Here is a 12,975-nt window from a genome sequence, read left to right as displayed (position 1 = left end):
TCTAGAACACCCTGTATATCAACCACCCAGAACCGCCTAGCAACTAACCACAGTAAATGTAAATAGACTAGTAAATGCCTAGCACCCACCCACTCATAAAAACAAACAAACAAACATAGAAACCATCTAGCAACACCCAAACAACCACACAGAGCACTCTAGAACACCCCTTAAATGATATGGCAAATACCCATAACACAGTAGCAACTACCCCATGTACTATAGCAACCACATATAAACTACAAAGAACACTCCATTATTAATAATAATTATAACTAGATTCTTAAAGTTTAAGGACAAACTTTGAGGCTGGCTTGTGAACGCCTGATGGTAATAGTTTATTTAGTTTAAACAGTTTTAAAAAGTATGAAAAGATAGATAGATAGATAGATAGATAGATAGATAGATAGATAGATAGATAGATAGATAGATAGATAGATAGATAGATAGATAGATAGATAGATAGATAGATAGATAAGCATGTTACTAGCATGATTCTAGCATGAATTAGCATGTTATTAGCATGATTCTAGCATGAATTGGCATGTTATTAGATAGATAGATAGATAGATAGATAGATAGATAGATAGATAGATAGATAGATAGATAGATAGATAGATAGATAGATAGATAGATAGATAGATAGATAGATAGATAGATAGATAAGCATGTTACTAGCATGATTCTAGCATGAATTAGCATGTTATTAGCATGATTCTAGCATGAATTGGCATGTTATTAGATAGATAGATAGATAGATAGATAGATAGATAGATAGATAGATAGATAGATAGATAGATAGATAGATAGATAGATAGATAGATAGATAGATAGATAGATAGATAGATAGATAGATAGATAGATAGATAGATAGATAAGCATGTTACTAGCATGATTCTAGCATGAATTAGCATGTTATTAGCATGATTCTAGCATGAATTGGCATGTTATTAGATAGATAGATAGATAGATAGATAGATAGATAGATAGATAGATAGATAGATAGATAGATAGATAGATAGATAGATAGATAGATAGATAGATAGATAGATAGATAGATAGATAGATAGGGTCTAGTATCTGGTTGTTAGGGTGTGGCTAGAAATTTGAAAGCTCATCAGTTATTGGTAGTCTGAGTTAAATGAACCCAGTTAGAAGTCTGTGTGACAGCCTGATGTAAAGTTATGAGCTCACAAAGTTTGACCCAATGTAAAGTCAATGAGAGTCTTTTGCAGTTGAAGTCTATGGGACAGTTTCTAGGGTCCCAAAAGTGGTTACTAGGGTGTGGCAAGAAAGTTAAAGCTCATCAGTTATTGGCAGTTAGGTAGTCTGGGTTAAATGAGCCCAGTTAGAAGTCTGTAGGACAGTCTGATGCAGAGTTCTGAGGTCACAAAGTTTGGTCCAATGTTAAGTCAATAGGATTTTTTTGACAGTCCCGGGATGTTTTTCTGAAAACCGAAAGTCGGATCAGTCGGAAAAGATATAGCAACCCGAGTCAGACTTGCTACACAAGCCAGCCTAATAATAATAATACTAATAGGGGGTCTTGTCTTCCTTTACATGCCTGACATAGTACACCTATCCACCACTTATAACCGCAAAAGATATAGATATAAAATAATAAAAATAAAATGCATATCATCACCTGCATTGAAAAAAGCCCCCTTAAAATTAGGCAAATGTAAACTTTGATCATAGAAATCATATACAGTGTGACTCTTAATGTACTGTATTACATTTACAATTACTAAAACTGTATTCTCACACAGTTTTCCAGACACAGTTTCTGTCAAGTCCCAGTTCTGCTTCAGCCATTTGTTGAAGAGGTTTAGATTAGGACTAATCCATGTCTGGAAATCTGCACTCATCTGCAGACTGTGCCATGTCTCACCAGTGTCCTGGGGTTTTCCGGGCAGGCGTGTTTGGTGTGCGGGCAGGATCTCTAGTTTGGTCTGATCAGAAGTGCTGGCCAGCAGCTGCGTTGCCTCCAGAAGCGAGCAGTGTTCAGTGCTGGTGCCGTCTATAGACAGGATATGATCACCAACATGTAACGCTCCTGACCTGAGACGCAAACAGACAACTGCTAGAACTGTCATAAAAGTCCAAAAACGTAAAACTGCTTTGCGAATTAGGGGTTCTTATTATTTTGAATGTGAAATGTGGAAATTCTATCACTCATTACTCAAAGTGATACTTCAGCAAAACAAAGATAAGAAATGATTGATGTTATGATACAATGATGATACAAGAATAATATAAGAATGTTTTAAGTTGTAACAGAGAATAAATTATGCATTTACACAATTCAGTGTACATAAAGATAAAAGAGCTGTGCAAAGAGCTGTATGTGTGTTGTTACAAAAAAAACTATAGTAATAAATTACAGAAAAATGGTTCATACATTATATAATGTATATATAGTGTTATATATTTATGTTCTACAAACATCTTGAACCCCGGTTTATTCTGAAAATGTACCCCTCTATACATTTCTGGAGAGCGACAAATACATTCTAGGAGCTACGTTTCTTTGCAGGTGTTTTTTTTTTCCGGGGATCTACTAGAGACCGCTGTGTTTGCTTTTATCTGATCTCAAACTTCTCTCGCAAGTGCTATTCGCACCTGCTGTTCTTGCATAAATCCACCAGAGGCCACTGTCGACTGATTGACTGACCTACACTTCTCCTACCCTAAACTCAACCAATAGTGTTTTAAAAAAGCACCAGTTGACCCGCCCACCACCTTCACTAAACCCAATGGACAGTTTTAAGAAGCAATCTTGAAAAAGAAAAGTCCTTGCTTGATTTTACCACATTTTCAGATTTTACCACATTCTCACCCTGTTTTTTATTCTTGCTTATTTTATTTTCTGGCTTCTGTTTTAGTCTTACCTGTTTTCTGGAACCATTCTTCAACAGACATGAACACCGTCATCGAGGTCAACTACTCTAAGTTGATGTACATGGCAAGCCACTGGACAAATTGGAACCAGTTGGAAAGCCATCCATATGGAGTTAAGCGGTCAGCTGCTAGCGTGAAAAGGAACGGCGTCATACTGCCTTGTAGCGTTCATTTTTAAGACAAAATGTAGCCATACGTTCCTCTGGCTACATAATTTGTGATCTGCATAAATGTATCTAGGGCTACATTTTCAGAATGAAACCCAAGTTGAACCCATGTTGGACATTTTATCTGCGGTCAAGAAAACCATTTGTTTAATCTCCATTTAAAAAAAGAAAAAGAAATATATATATATATATATATATATATATATATATATATATATATATATATATATATATATATATATATATATATATATATAAATAAATAAATAAATAAATAAATGTGTATTTTTCTATGAATATAAAAATTGTTACACAAAGACACCCACAAAAGTTTCCAGCCATTTGTTCTGTTTGTATTTGTTGAATGAGACCTATTGAGTGTATACCTGTCCACGACGCTGCCGGGCTTAATCTTATCGATGACGATGGCCTGTTTATTCCTGTGCAGGGCAGTGGTCAGAGTGACTCCCAGACTTGCTCCAGGCGCTTTGGCAATCTCCACCAGCAGAGGACCTGAAGCGTTTGTCACAGAGTCTGGAGGCCAGGCGATAAGAACAGACAAGAATAGCACTGTTATGCTGTAGTTTAACTGTGATTTCAGAACAGATCAATGTTGCAGATTAAAGCTCAGATATCCACACAACAGTTATTTTTATCCATTTAGAAATAAATAGAAGTTTAAGACACTTCTAAAGCTCTCCAGTGGGTTAAGCTGCAGTCACACTGGACTTGCTTCCACATAGAATTCCATTTATATGCACGCAAATGAGTCAGACCGGAAACTCAAGGTCATGCGTCAAGATTCTAAGGTTCAAAATTGGTGAACTCTGACCTGCGAAATCTCATCACATGACTGCGAGAGACCAATCGAAGATCAAAACATGATCTCTCTGGACAGAGATTCAAAACATGTAGCAATCACCAGCTTTTTTTATTGCCCAATAATCTTGTTTATTCCCACCCTTTTTTGCAGCGCCGCATGACAGTATTTCCCATTATTAACCATTATTGTGACTGCAGCTTTATACTTGTGTTGAAAGTTATTTAACTGGACTGAGAAAATTAAAGAGAGAATATTTCCATGTGAAAGGAGGTGAGGCCTCAGAGCCATACCTACCTGTTACATCATCACCACTGACCAATGGTAGATCAAAAGTGTTCACCAAAAAGAGAAAAACTTTCAAATTAAATTGAGTAGTTCCAAACTCTTCAAATGAACTTCAAACAAACTTCATTTTAAATGTTGGATTTTGTTCAAAATAGCATTACACCAGTTAATTTATTACTTTTGTTTGAACTACTGCTTAGCAGAGCCTTGAGATTCAATAGAACTTCTTTGAATTCCCAGCGTTTACATCAGATCTTCATTTACCATCATTGTGGCTACTCACAGCAAAGTCTTCTTGGTTTGGGGATAAATAAATGTTTGACATTACTTGTCGGTGTATTTTTAGTGAATATTTTAAAACAAAACAGTTCCAATACTTTTCAAAAATAGTGCCAGTAGCAATGTTTCCACTCAAAGATGCTAAATAAGGGCCCTATCATACACCCGGCGCAATGTGGCACAAGGCACGGCGCAATAGTCTTTTGCTACTTTAAGCTTGGCGCAAGGGTCATTTTGAGGTGTTGCGCCACAATGTTTAAATAGCAAATGCATTTGCGCTCAAAAATGCGCCCATAGGCGTTCTGGTCTAAAAAAGCAGGCGTGTTTTGGCGCGTTGCTATTTTGAGAAACTGTAAATAGTCTGTTCTTTAAACCAGAACAAAGTCGGTCTATTGTCTGGCGCAAAGTGCACCTGGCTTACACACTACACACAAGATGTAGAGCAATACGCAAATATCTTTACATATAAAAAAAGATATAATATCTTAACGATATATATATTAAGGATATATATAAATATAAATGATTAAAATATTACAAAACATATTAATTTCTAGCCAACATGAAGATTTAAAAACCACTGCCTTCATGCTTTCTTCATCTCGGGAGGCTTTTTCAGTTTATTCAATTTGCTTTTGTATAATGTTATTATTATTAGCAGTATTACTTATTATATCCATATTTATATTTGTTTTATTAAAAGCAAGCTTAGATTTGTCCACCTGTCAGGTTTTAGATCATATGGGGCATAGCAGGTGTATTTGGAAATAACTCAGTATTTTGACCACACTTTGTTATTATTAATCATTTATTTGTTTACTGGAAATTAGAACTGAATTTAGAAATAGTTTTGAAACAAATCTTTGCGCTTAACAAACAAAATTAATTATTTATAGGCTAATTGATGTCTGTGCGGTATGGTTTCCCTATCCACGAGAGCAAAAGCGAAAGTGAACTTACTTTACGTCATGTTAATAGCAATGCGCTTATGGCGCGACGCAGCTGGCTCTTGGTAATGGGGGATGACTCTGATTGGTTTAATCTCAAAACACCTATAACTCATTAAGAAAATAAACTCAACCCTTTTAGACCATGCGCCATGGCGCAAAGCGGATTTTCTCGTCCTTAAGTTAGCAAAAATGCGTTCTGACATGCCCTGAAAGCGTTTGCGCCCTGCGTTTTGTGCTCTGCGCATGGACCGTCAAAATAGAGCCCTAAATTTCAGTACAAAAACTGGAAAAATCGCATATCGTCGAGAAAAATCGATGCTTCTGGACACTGTTAACATAGGGCTTCCTTTTGGTAAAGTACATATTTCACTGGCATTTGTGGTTGTAACTACGTATTGTGGTACTTGCCAAAGTAGTCTTGAGCCCATGTGGTGATATCGCTTGTACTGAAATGACAATTCTTGAGGCAGTACCACAAGGGATCACAGATCGCAGTCGTTCAGCTTAGGCTTGTGCCCTTGTCCTTTACAAACTGAAACTCCTCCAGATTCCTTGAATCTTTTAATGATGTTATGCACTGTTAAAGGTGAAATATCCAAATGTCTTCACAACTTTCTTTGAGGAACATTGTTCTTAAACATTTCAATAATTTTCTCAAGCATTTTTGCTGTCAAACTGGTGATCCTCTGCCCATCTGGGTTCCTAAAGGACTAGACCTTTCTTGAATGCTGCTTTTGTACTCAATCGTAATTACAATCACATGTTGACATCACCTGTTTCTTATTACATCATCATCTAACCAATTTACCTGATTACTAGCCCTGTCCCAGCTTTTAATGTGTTGCATGTCTGAATGACAGAAAAGGATGAAAATAAAACAAAATTAAGTTGACCACAAAAAACATGAAATACTTTGTGTTCATATTGTCTGCAATGAAATACATGTCAAAGTAAACTTGGAAATCATTACTTTCATTTTTTATTTGCATTTTCCCACCTTTTTCTGATTTGGGGTTGTAAATTGATCTGGGCAGTTAGTTTTGTTGTGCTGTATTGAACTCCTACAACAAACTCTAAAGTCTCTCGACCAGATACTGATCAAAATGCAGTCATGAAGTTTTTTTTTTTTTTTTTTTTTTTTAAATGGTATTTACTGGCTTTTGATTCAGTGTACAGCCTTTTTGAACTTTGTAGGAGGTTCCCTTAACCTTTTAGGAAATATTGCTTTAACTCAAGGCGAAAAACTGTGTGTGTTATTCCAACTGCTGCTAAATTTAGTCTGAATTTGTGCAAAATACCATTACACTAGTTTATTCCACTTAAGTCCGGGGTGTTTTAACTCTGCCCTGGAGTACTGGTGTCCGGCTGCGTCTAAAACCGCCTACTACTCAGTAGGTACTGCATTTGAATTCAAACGTACTACTCGGCTGTTAGAATAGTACATTCTATACTGTATGAATGTGAAAAGTATGAATGGAATTCGGACGTACTACATCCGCCATTTTGTCATGGCCATGTGACCTACCTGCGTCAGTTGTGTCGCTTCACTTCCATTCATAAATTCTCTCACGGGGCATTATAGGATAGTGCATCGTTCATGGGATGCGCACTCCAGAATCTTGCCGAAAGTAGTAAGTCATACGGGTACTTCTCGCATTCTGATTTTCGAATTCTATAAATTCGCACATACTACTCGGCTCGCATACTGATTTTAGCGTACTATATAGTATGGAAGTATGCAGTTTCGGACGCAGCCCTAGTTCAGCTTACCTGTCAGGAAGTTTCTAGTATATCTAGTAAGAGCTTGATTAGCTGGTTCAGGTGTGTTTGATTAGGGTTGGAGCTAAACTCTCCAGGACACCGGCCCTCCAGGACCGAGATTGGACACAAGACTTAAGTGATCCTTCACTCTAAAATGGAAATTCATCATCAGTTACTTATCCTGTATTTGCTCCCAAATCTGTTTTAGTTTGTTTCTCCTGTTGAACACAAAGGAAGAGTTGCTGATTTTTTTTTTTTTTATCCCTTTAAGTAAATATGTCCTGAAGTCTTTGGATAGTCTTTTTAGGTGGTTATAGATCTTCTGAACACTGACCTCCTCTTTCTGGAACAAGACCCCTTTAACTCTACAAGGAGAATAACTTTGAGAACTATGTTAATTGTAGCTAAATTGTACCTATTTTGTATTAACAAATTAACTAGTTCAAAGAGGAAGGAGCATCAGAAGCACACCTGCATATTACGTCACTACAGAGGATTGAGAATTTACCGCTGGGAGAAAAGTTTTCCAGAAAGTTTGCTTGGGCAAGCTGTTTTGATCTCCTGAAATAAACTTTATTTTGGTCTGATTTGTTTGTAATGATGTCACAACAGTTCATTTTCAGATCCCACTTAAAGTACACTGAGGTCTATACTGTAGATTCAATATAGAGTATTTTTAGACTGGACCTGTGAAAGTGTTAGAATTCCATTATCTAGGATGCAACCCTGTCTGACACTACAAGGAGAACAACAGTGGGCGTTATGCTAATTGTGTCTACTTTAAATTAGCCTTCGCTGCATTGGTAAATGCACAAGGGCTTTTCTTCACTCTTGCAGGTCAAAAACCTGCTGTTAATCTAGATGAAATTGTGAGGATGGATAAATGGATCACTGTGCTTCTGGGAAATGTCTGCAAAAAGGACAAAATCTAAGTAAATGCATTATTTCCCTCCAAAAAAGTTGTGGAAGGGGCAGGTCGTATGGGTTTATATATATATATATATATATTGGCATATATGTTGGCATATTTCTGCAGTGTGTTAAACTTGTGAGTATTCTTTCCAACTGTCATGTGCATGGCGCATCTGGTCCCCCTTAAGGAGTCTGCTTTAGCTTTGTGTATCAGTGACTGCAAGAAAAAGAACATTACACTGGATGCCAGCATTTAATGCACAAATGCTAAAAAGCTTTATGAACCTTTTGCTGACAGTGATGAATGTTTGTGCCTAATAGGTTTTGATCTCTGGTTTTGTTCTATAATACTGGGCCTAATTTTATGGACATGAAAGCTACGAAAGTTTGAACTTTGAGAGTGTTTAAACAAGAGAGAAAAGTGTGAAAATGTAATGGCTGTCTGAAAAAAGTGTATAAAGTGTGCAGTGAGGGGTTTCACAGCCTTAAAACATCTATAATAATCATAAAAAATAAAGCTGGCTACTTCGTGGATTTAGCCTATTGCTGGCTATTTTTAGAACATAACTCCCGCGATTAACAAGGGACCGCTGTACACAAAACTAGTCCACTGGAATATGTGAAATGTTCATCCTATCTGCATACTGTATAAAACAAGCACAACCAAAGTAACTCACCCATGATGGAGACATCATATTCGATCTGGAAAAGGGCTTCTTGTCCACACTGGGTCAGCACAACAAGGGCATCACTGTGAGTGGCGCTGTGTAAAACCACACCATCCACGCTTAAGATCCGGTCACCCGATTTTAGAGTCCCTTCTCTGCACAATAACACGCAAAGATAATACACATAACATTAGAATGATTTAGGAAAAATCATGTGCCACTAAACACTAACATTGTTATTTTAAATAATATCAATTCTATTTCACAGCAACACATTTACTCACATTTTAAATAACGGTTACTAAACGCTTTTCACAGTGTATTTTATTTAAAAAATAAAATTATATAAAAAATGATGGGTTCCACACAAAGTCTTAATGTCATCAAACACAAATCAATTAGGTTAGCTCAATAGTAATTACAATCATTTTAAGTTGATTTAACATAAAACTATTAAGCTGTTTACTGAGGTCATTTTAAATATGTAGTTAGAACAGCAAAAATAATAAATAAATAAATAAATAAATTAATTAATTAATTAAGTAGTTAATTAATTTATATATATATATATATATATATATATATATATATATATATATATATATATATATATATATATATAAGCAATATCACACTTGTAGCAGTGCGATATGGCTGTATATCGGCACTGCTGGTACGCATGCGTTGTTGTGCCCCCACCAGTGCCAATATACAGCCATATCACACTGCTACGAGTGTGATATTACGTTTATACAACAGTTTGACGGCATAATTGTGTATATAAAAACAAAATCAAACATGGAGAGTCTCAAAAACCCCTTTGTATGAGGAACTACTTTCTTCCGGATTCAAATCATAAGCTGACAGCTAAACAGTTGAGCGTGCATCTTTTAAACTTTAGATCCCTAGTGTCTGCTTTTTGCTGAATGTATATGGGCGGAGTAATACACAAAAGGTAAAGAGGCTGTAGGAGTTCTGATATTGCAGAATATCGCACAGCTATCAGCCAATCAGATTTGAGAACCAGACAGAACTGTTGTATAACATATATATACCAGACAAAAAAAAAAAAGAAAGAAAAAACTTTGTTAAAATCACTACAGTTAATGCTGCCTTAAGATGCTGCCTTGGTAGTCAGCTCACTAGATTTTGCAACACAGCCTACTTGTTTAAATTTCTCTCCTTGTCCCACAGTAATGATTAATGCTAGAGGACCTGTTTGAGAGCACAACATTTTCTTCATGAAACGTCTGGGGGCCGTCAGGAGAGACAATGAATACAATTTCCACACGTCAATCAAGGCAGTCTTTGTCTTCGGCATCAAAAGCAGCCTATTGAAGATATTCTCTCTCTAGACACATACTGTACAGTGTGTTTATTTCTTTCTCTCTTTTGGCAGGTTGCGTGATGCTGATATAAGCAGGGAAAAGTGGTTGGTACTAGAGAGGCATGGAAAATCCTTAAACTAAGAATAATGACTGGCCATCTAAGCTGGGAGAGAAATCCCTGTCCTACTTTCTGGTTTTTGCTGAAGTGCAAAGAGTGTACTAACAAACATGGAAGACGATTGTAGAAAGGAATGTGTTGCTTATCCAAGTTGTTTGTTAAATGTAGAGTTTCAATCATGAATCTTACCTGTAAGAAAGGTTTTTAAGCCACTTCTTTTTAGGTGGGTTTAGCCCCTTTTGGTTGCTGCTATTTTGAGATGACATGACCTGGCAATCATTAGTTGGAGTTAATCTTGATGACTATTATTATAGACTATCACTATTATATATTAAATAAATCATGCTACATGGGATTTCTACACAATGGCAACATAAATCTGACAAAAATGTGTGAATTAACAGTTATTAAATGGTATATCATCTCAAGAAGCAACTAATTAATGATCAAGTTCTACATGTTTTACTTAATGAGTTTTCTACCTTTAATTCATTAGCTGTCAAGCTTACTAGATAAGCTAAAAAAAATCCTGCAAAACTGGAATGCTATTCTATTAGCCATCTATGCTAACATTCTGTCATTGAATACATCTAGTATACTACATGTGCGTTAACTTAATCAGTTTATCACGCTTCTGTCACAGTACGTTGATAAGACGGATACAAAAAGGTAGGATCCAAGTGCATTTAATGAAGAAATAATCTCGCAGATAACAGAAAAACAACAGGACATCCAAAACTCAAAGTATCATAAGAACAATGATAAACAAAACAATAAACTAAGGCAAAATACGGGAACAGAGCATGAACAAAATACCATACAAAAACAAACGACTCAGTAACAACATACGGGTGCAGGTGTATAAATAGTCCAAACAATCAATAGTGACAGGATTCAGCTGTGTGTAATCAGTGGAAGTTAAACTTGGTAGGCTATATATGTAGTGGAATGAAGGGATTTGTAGTTCATAACTAAATTGTAATTCACCAGCGATCTCTGCAGTCCTCAAATCACTAGTGAACATGACAGTTTCACTAACATACTCTATAATTGTCTAACTAATTAGCATACTAAGCTAGCATTCTGTCTAATATTTCTTACAGTTACATGTTAAACAATTACCCTACTGTTAGCCTAATCAGTTAACCTATTAAGCTAACATTCTGCCCCCCATTCTCCACAGCAGGGGTGTCCAAACTTGGTTCTGGAGGGTCCTGGAGAGTTTAGCTCCAACTCTAATTAAACACACCTGCACCAGCTAATCAAGCTCTTACTACATATACTAGAAACTTCTTGATAGGTGTGTTGAAGCAAGTTGGAGCTAAACTCAGCAGGACATCAACCCTCCAGGACCGAGTTTGGACACCCCTGCTCTACAGCTAGCATATTCATTAACCAAGTGAGCCGATAATGTTGACTGCTACAGGTGCCATTCTAATCAACTAGGCTAACTTTCCGCCCTGCATTATTTTAACAGTTACCATGATAAGCTTACATTCTTTTCTACATCCCTACAATTGACATGCTAATCAATAGCCTACAAAGGATGCATTTACTGAGAACACTGTCGCCTACTGTGTTAGCATTCTAATCAATTAGCCTACTAAGCTAACATTCTTTCCTGTATTTCATACATTAAGCATGTTAATCAGTTAGTCTGCTAACATTATATTCTGTATTCCCTCTGGTAAACAATCTAAGCTAACTCATTCAGTACGCAGTTATCTGAAGTTTTTTTTTTTTTTTTGTCAAAGTCCCTTTAGGGAAAGTCATTTAACCCGGCAGCCTTTTTGAAATGCCTCCCAGGCATGCAAGTGCAAGCTCCTATCTCTTTGAATGGGCATTAAACTGTCCAAAATTGTTTGCTAATCTTATGATTACATTTTCATTGAAAGCACCAATTTAACAACTACTGTGTCTTAAATTTTGTTTCTAAACATTAGAATTATGACAAAATAAAAATCAGGTTAGCAAATTACAAAACCAGAGAACATTTGTTTTTAAGTGTAATTGGTTTAAGAGTACATATTTCAAGCTTTATGTAGATATACAGTTAAAGTCAGAATTTCCTCAATTTCTGTTTAATGGAGAGCAGATTAAAATAACACATTTCTAAACATAATAGTTTTAATAACTCATTTCTAATAACTGATTTATTTTATTTTTGCCATGATGACAGTAGATATATTTGACTAGATATTTTTTCAAGACACTCCTATACAGCTTAAAGTGACATTTAATTAGGTGAATTAGGTTAAGTAGGCAGGGTAGTATAATTACGCAAGTCATTGTATGACGAGGGTTTGTTCTATCGAAAAAAATAGCTAACTAGGAACATTTTAAGTTCCTAGTTCGGAACTTAAAATGGATTTAATAACTGGTTTTATTCTAGCCTAAATAAGACAAATAAGATGAAAAAATAATATCAGACATACTGTGAAAATTTCTTGGCTCTGTTAAACATCATTTGGGAAATATTTTAAAAAGAAAAAAAAGTCAAAGAGGGGCTAATAACTCTAATGTCAACTGTATATCTCATTTATGTAAGGTAAGCTTTGGTTTCCAGGGGTCCGTTCTTCGTACCTCGCTTAAATGATCTAAGATTATTTAGCAGATCCTGGATCTTTTCATCTTGATAACTGATCTCTCGCTAATTTGGTTCTTCAAACAAGTTCGCGAATCAGATTAGAATGTCTGGATGAACTGATCTGAGATCGCTCCGTGTGTTGTGAAGGACAGATCTATCGATCCTCGAAATCATGATCAGCAATGCAATGATTGGC

At 36.0% G+C, this 12,975-nt stretch overlaps 1 protein-coding gene across 7 annotated transcripts in view; it reads right to left on the bottom strand.

Annotated features, from left to right (window-relative positions):
• The window catches only part of grip2b (glutamate receptor interacting protein 2b), a 396,185-nt gene that overhangs the window by 82,217 nt on the left and 300,993 nt on the right, over positions 1-12,975 (bottom strand). For all 7 annotated transcript variants that reach the window (XM_087304607.1, XM_087304608.1, XM_087304605.1 and 4 more), the window contains exons 7-9: positions 8,756-8,901; positions 3,455-3,602; positions 1,892-2,061 (exon numbers count right to left, since the gene is read on the bottom strand). In XM_087304607.1, the coding sequence (XP_087160733.1) occupies positions 1,892-2,061; positions 3,455-3,602; positions 8,756-8,901 (464 nt within the window). The remainder of the gene's footprint in view (positions 1-1,891; positions 2,062-3,454; positions 3,603-8,755; positions 8,902-12,975) is intronic.

This window comes from Danio rerio, chromosome 22, assembly GCF_052040795.2.
Source record: "Danio rerio strain M-AB ecotype USA chromosome 22, GRCz13ab, whole genome shotgun sequence".
Classification (NCBI taxonomy): domain Eukaryota; kingdom Metazoa; phylum Chordata; class Actinopteri; order Cypriniformes; family Danionidae; genus Danio; species Danio rerio.
Note: the sequence above shows the minus strand (reverse complement) of the source record. Positions and strands in the feature narration are given on the sequence as shown.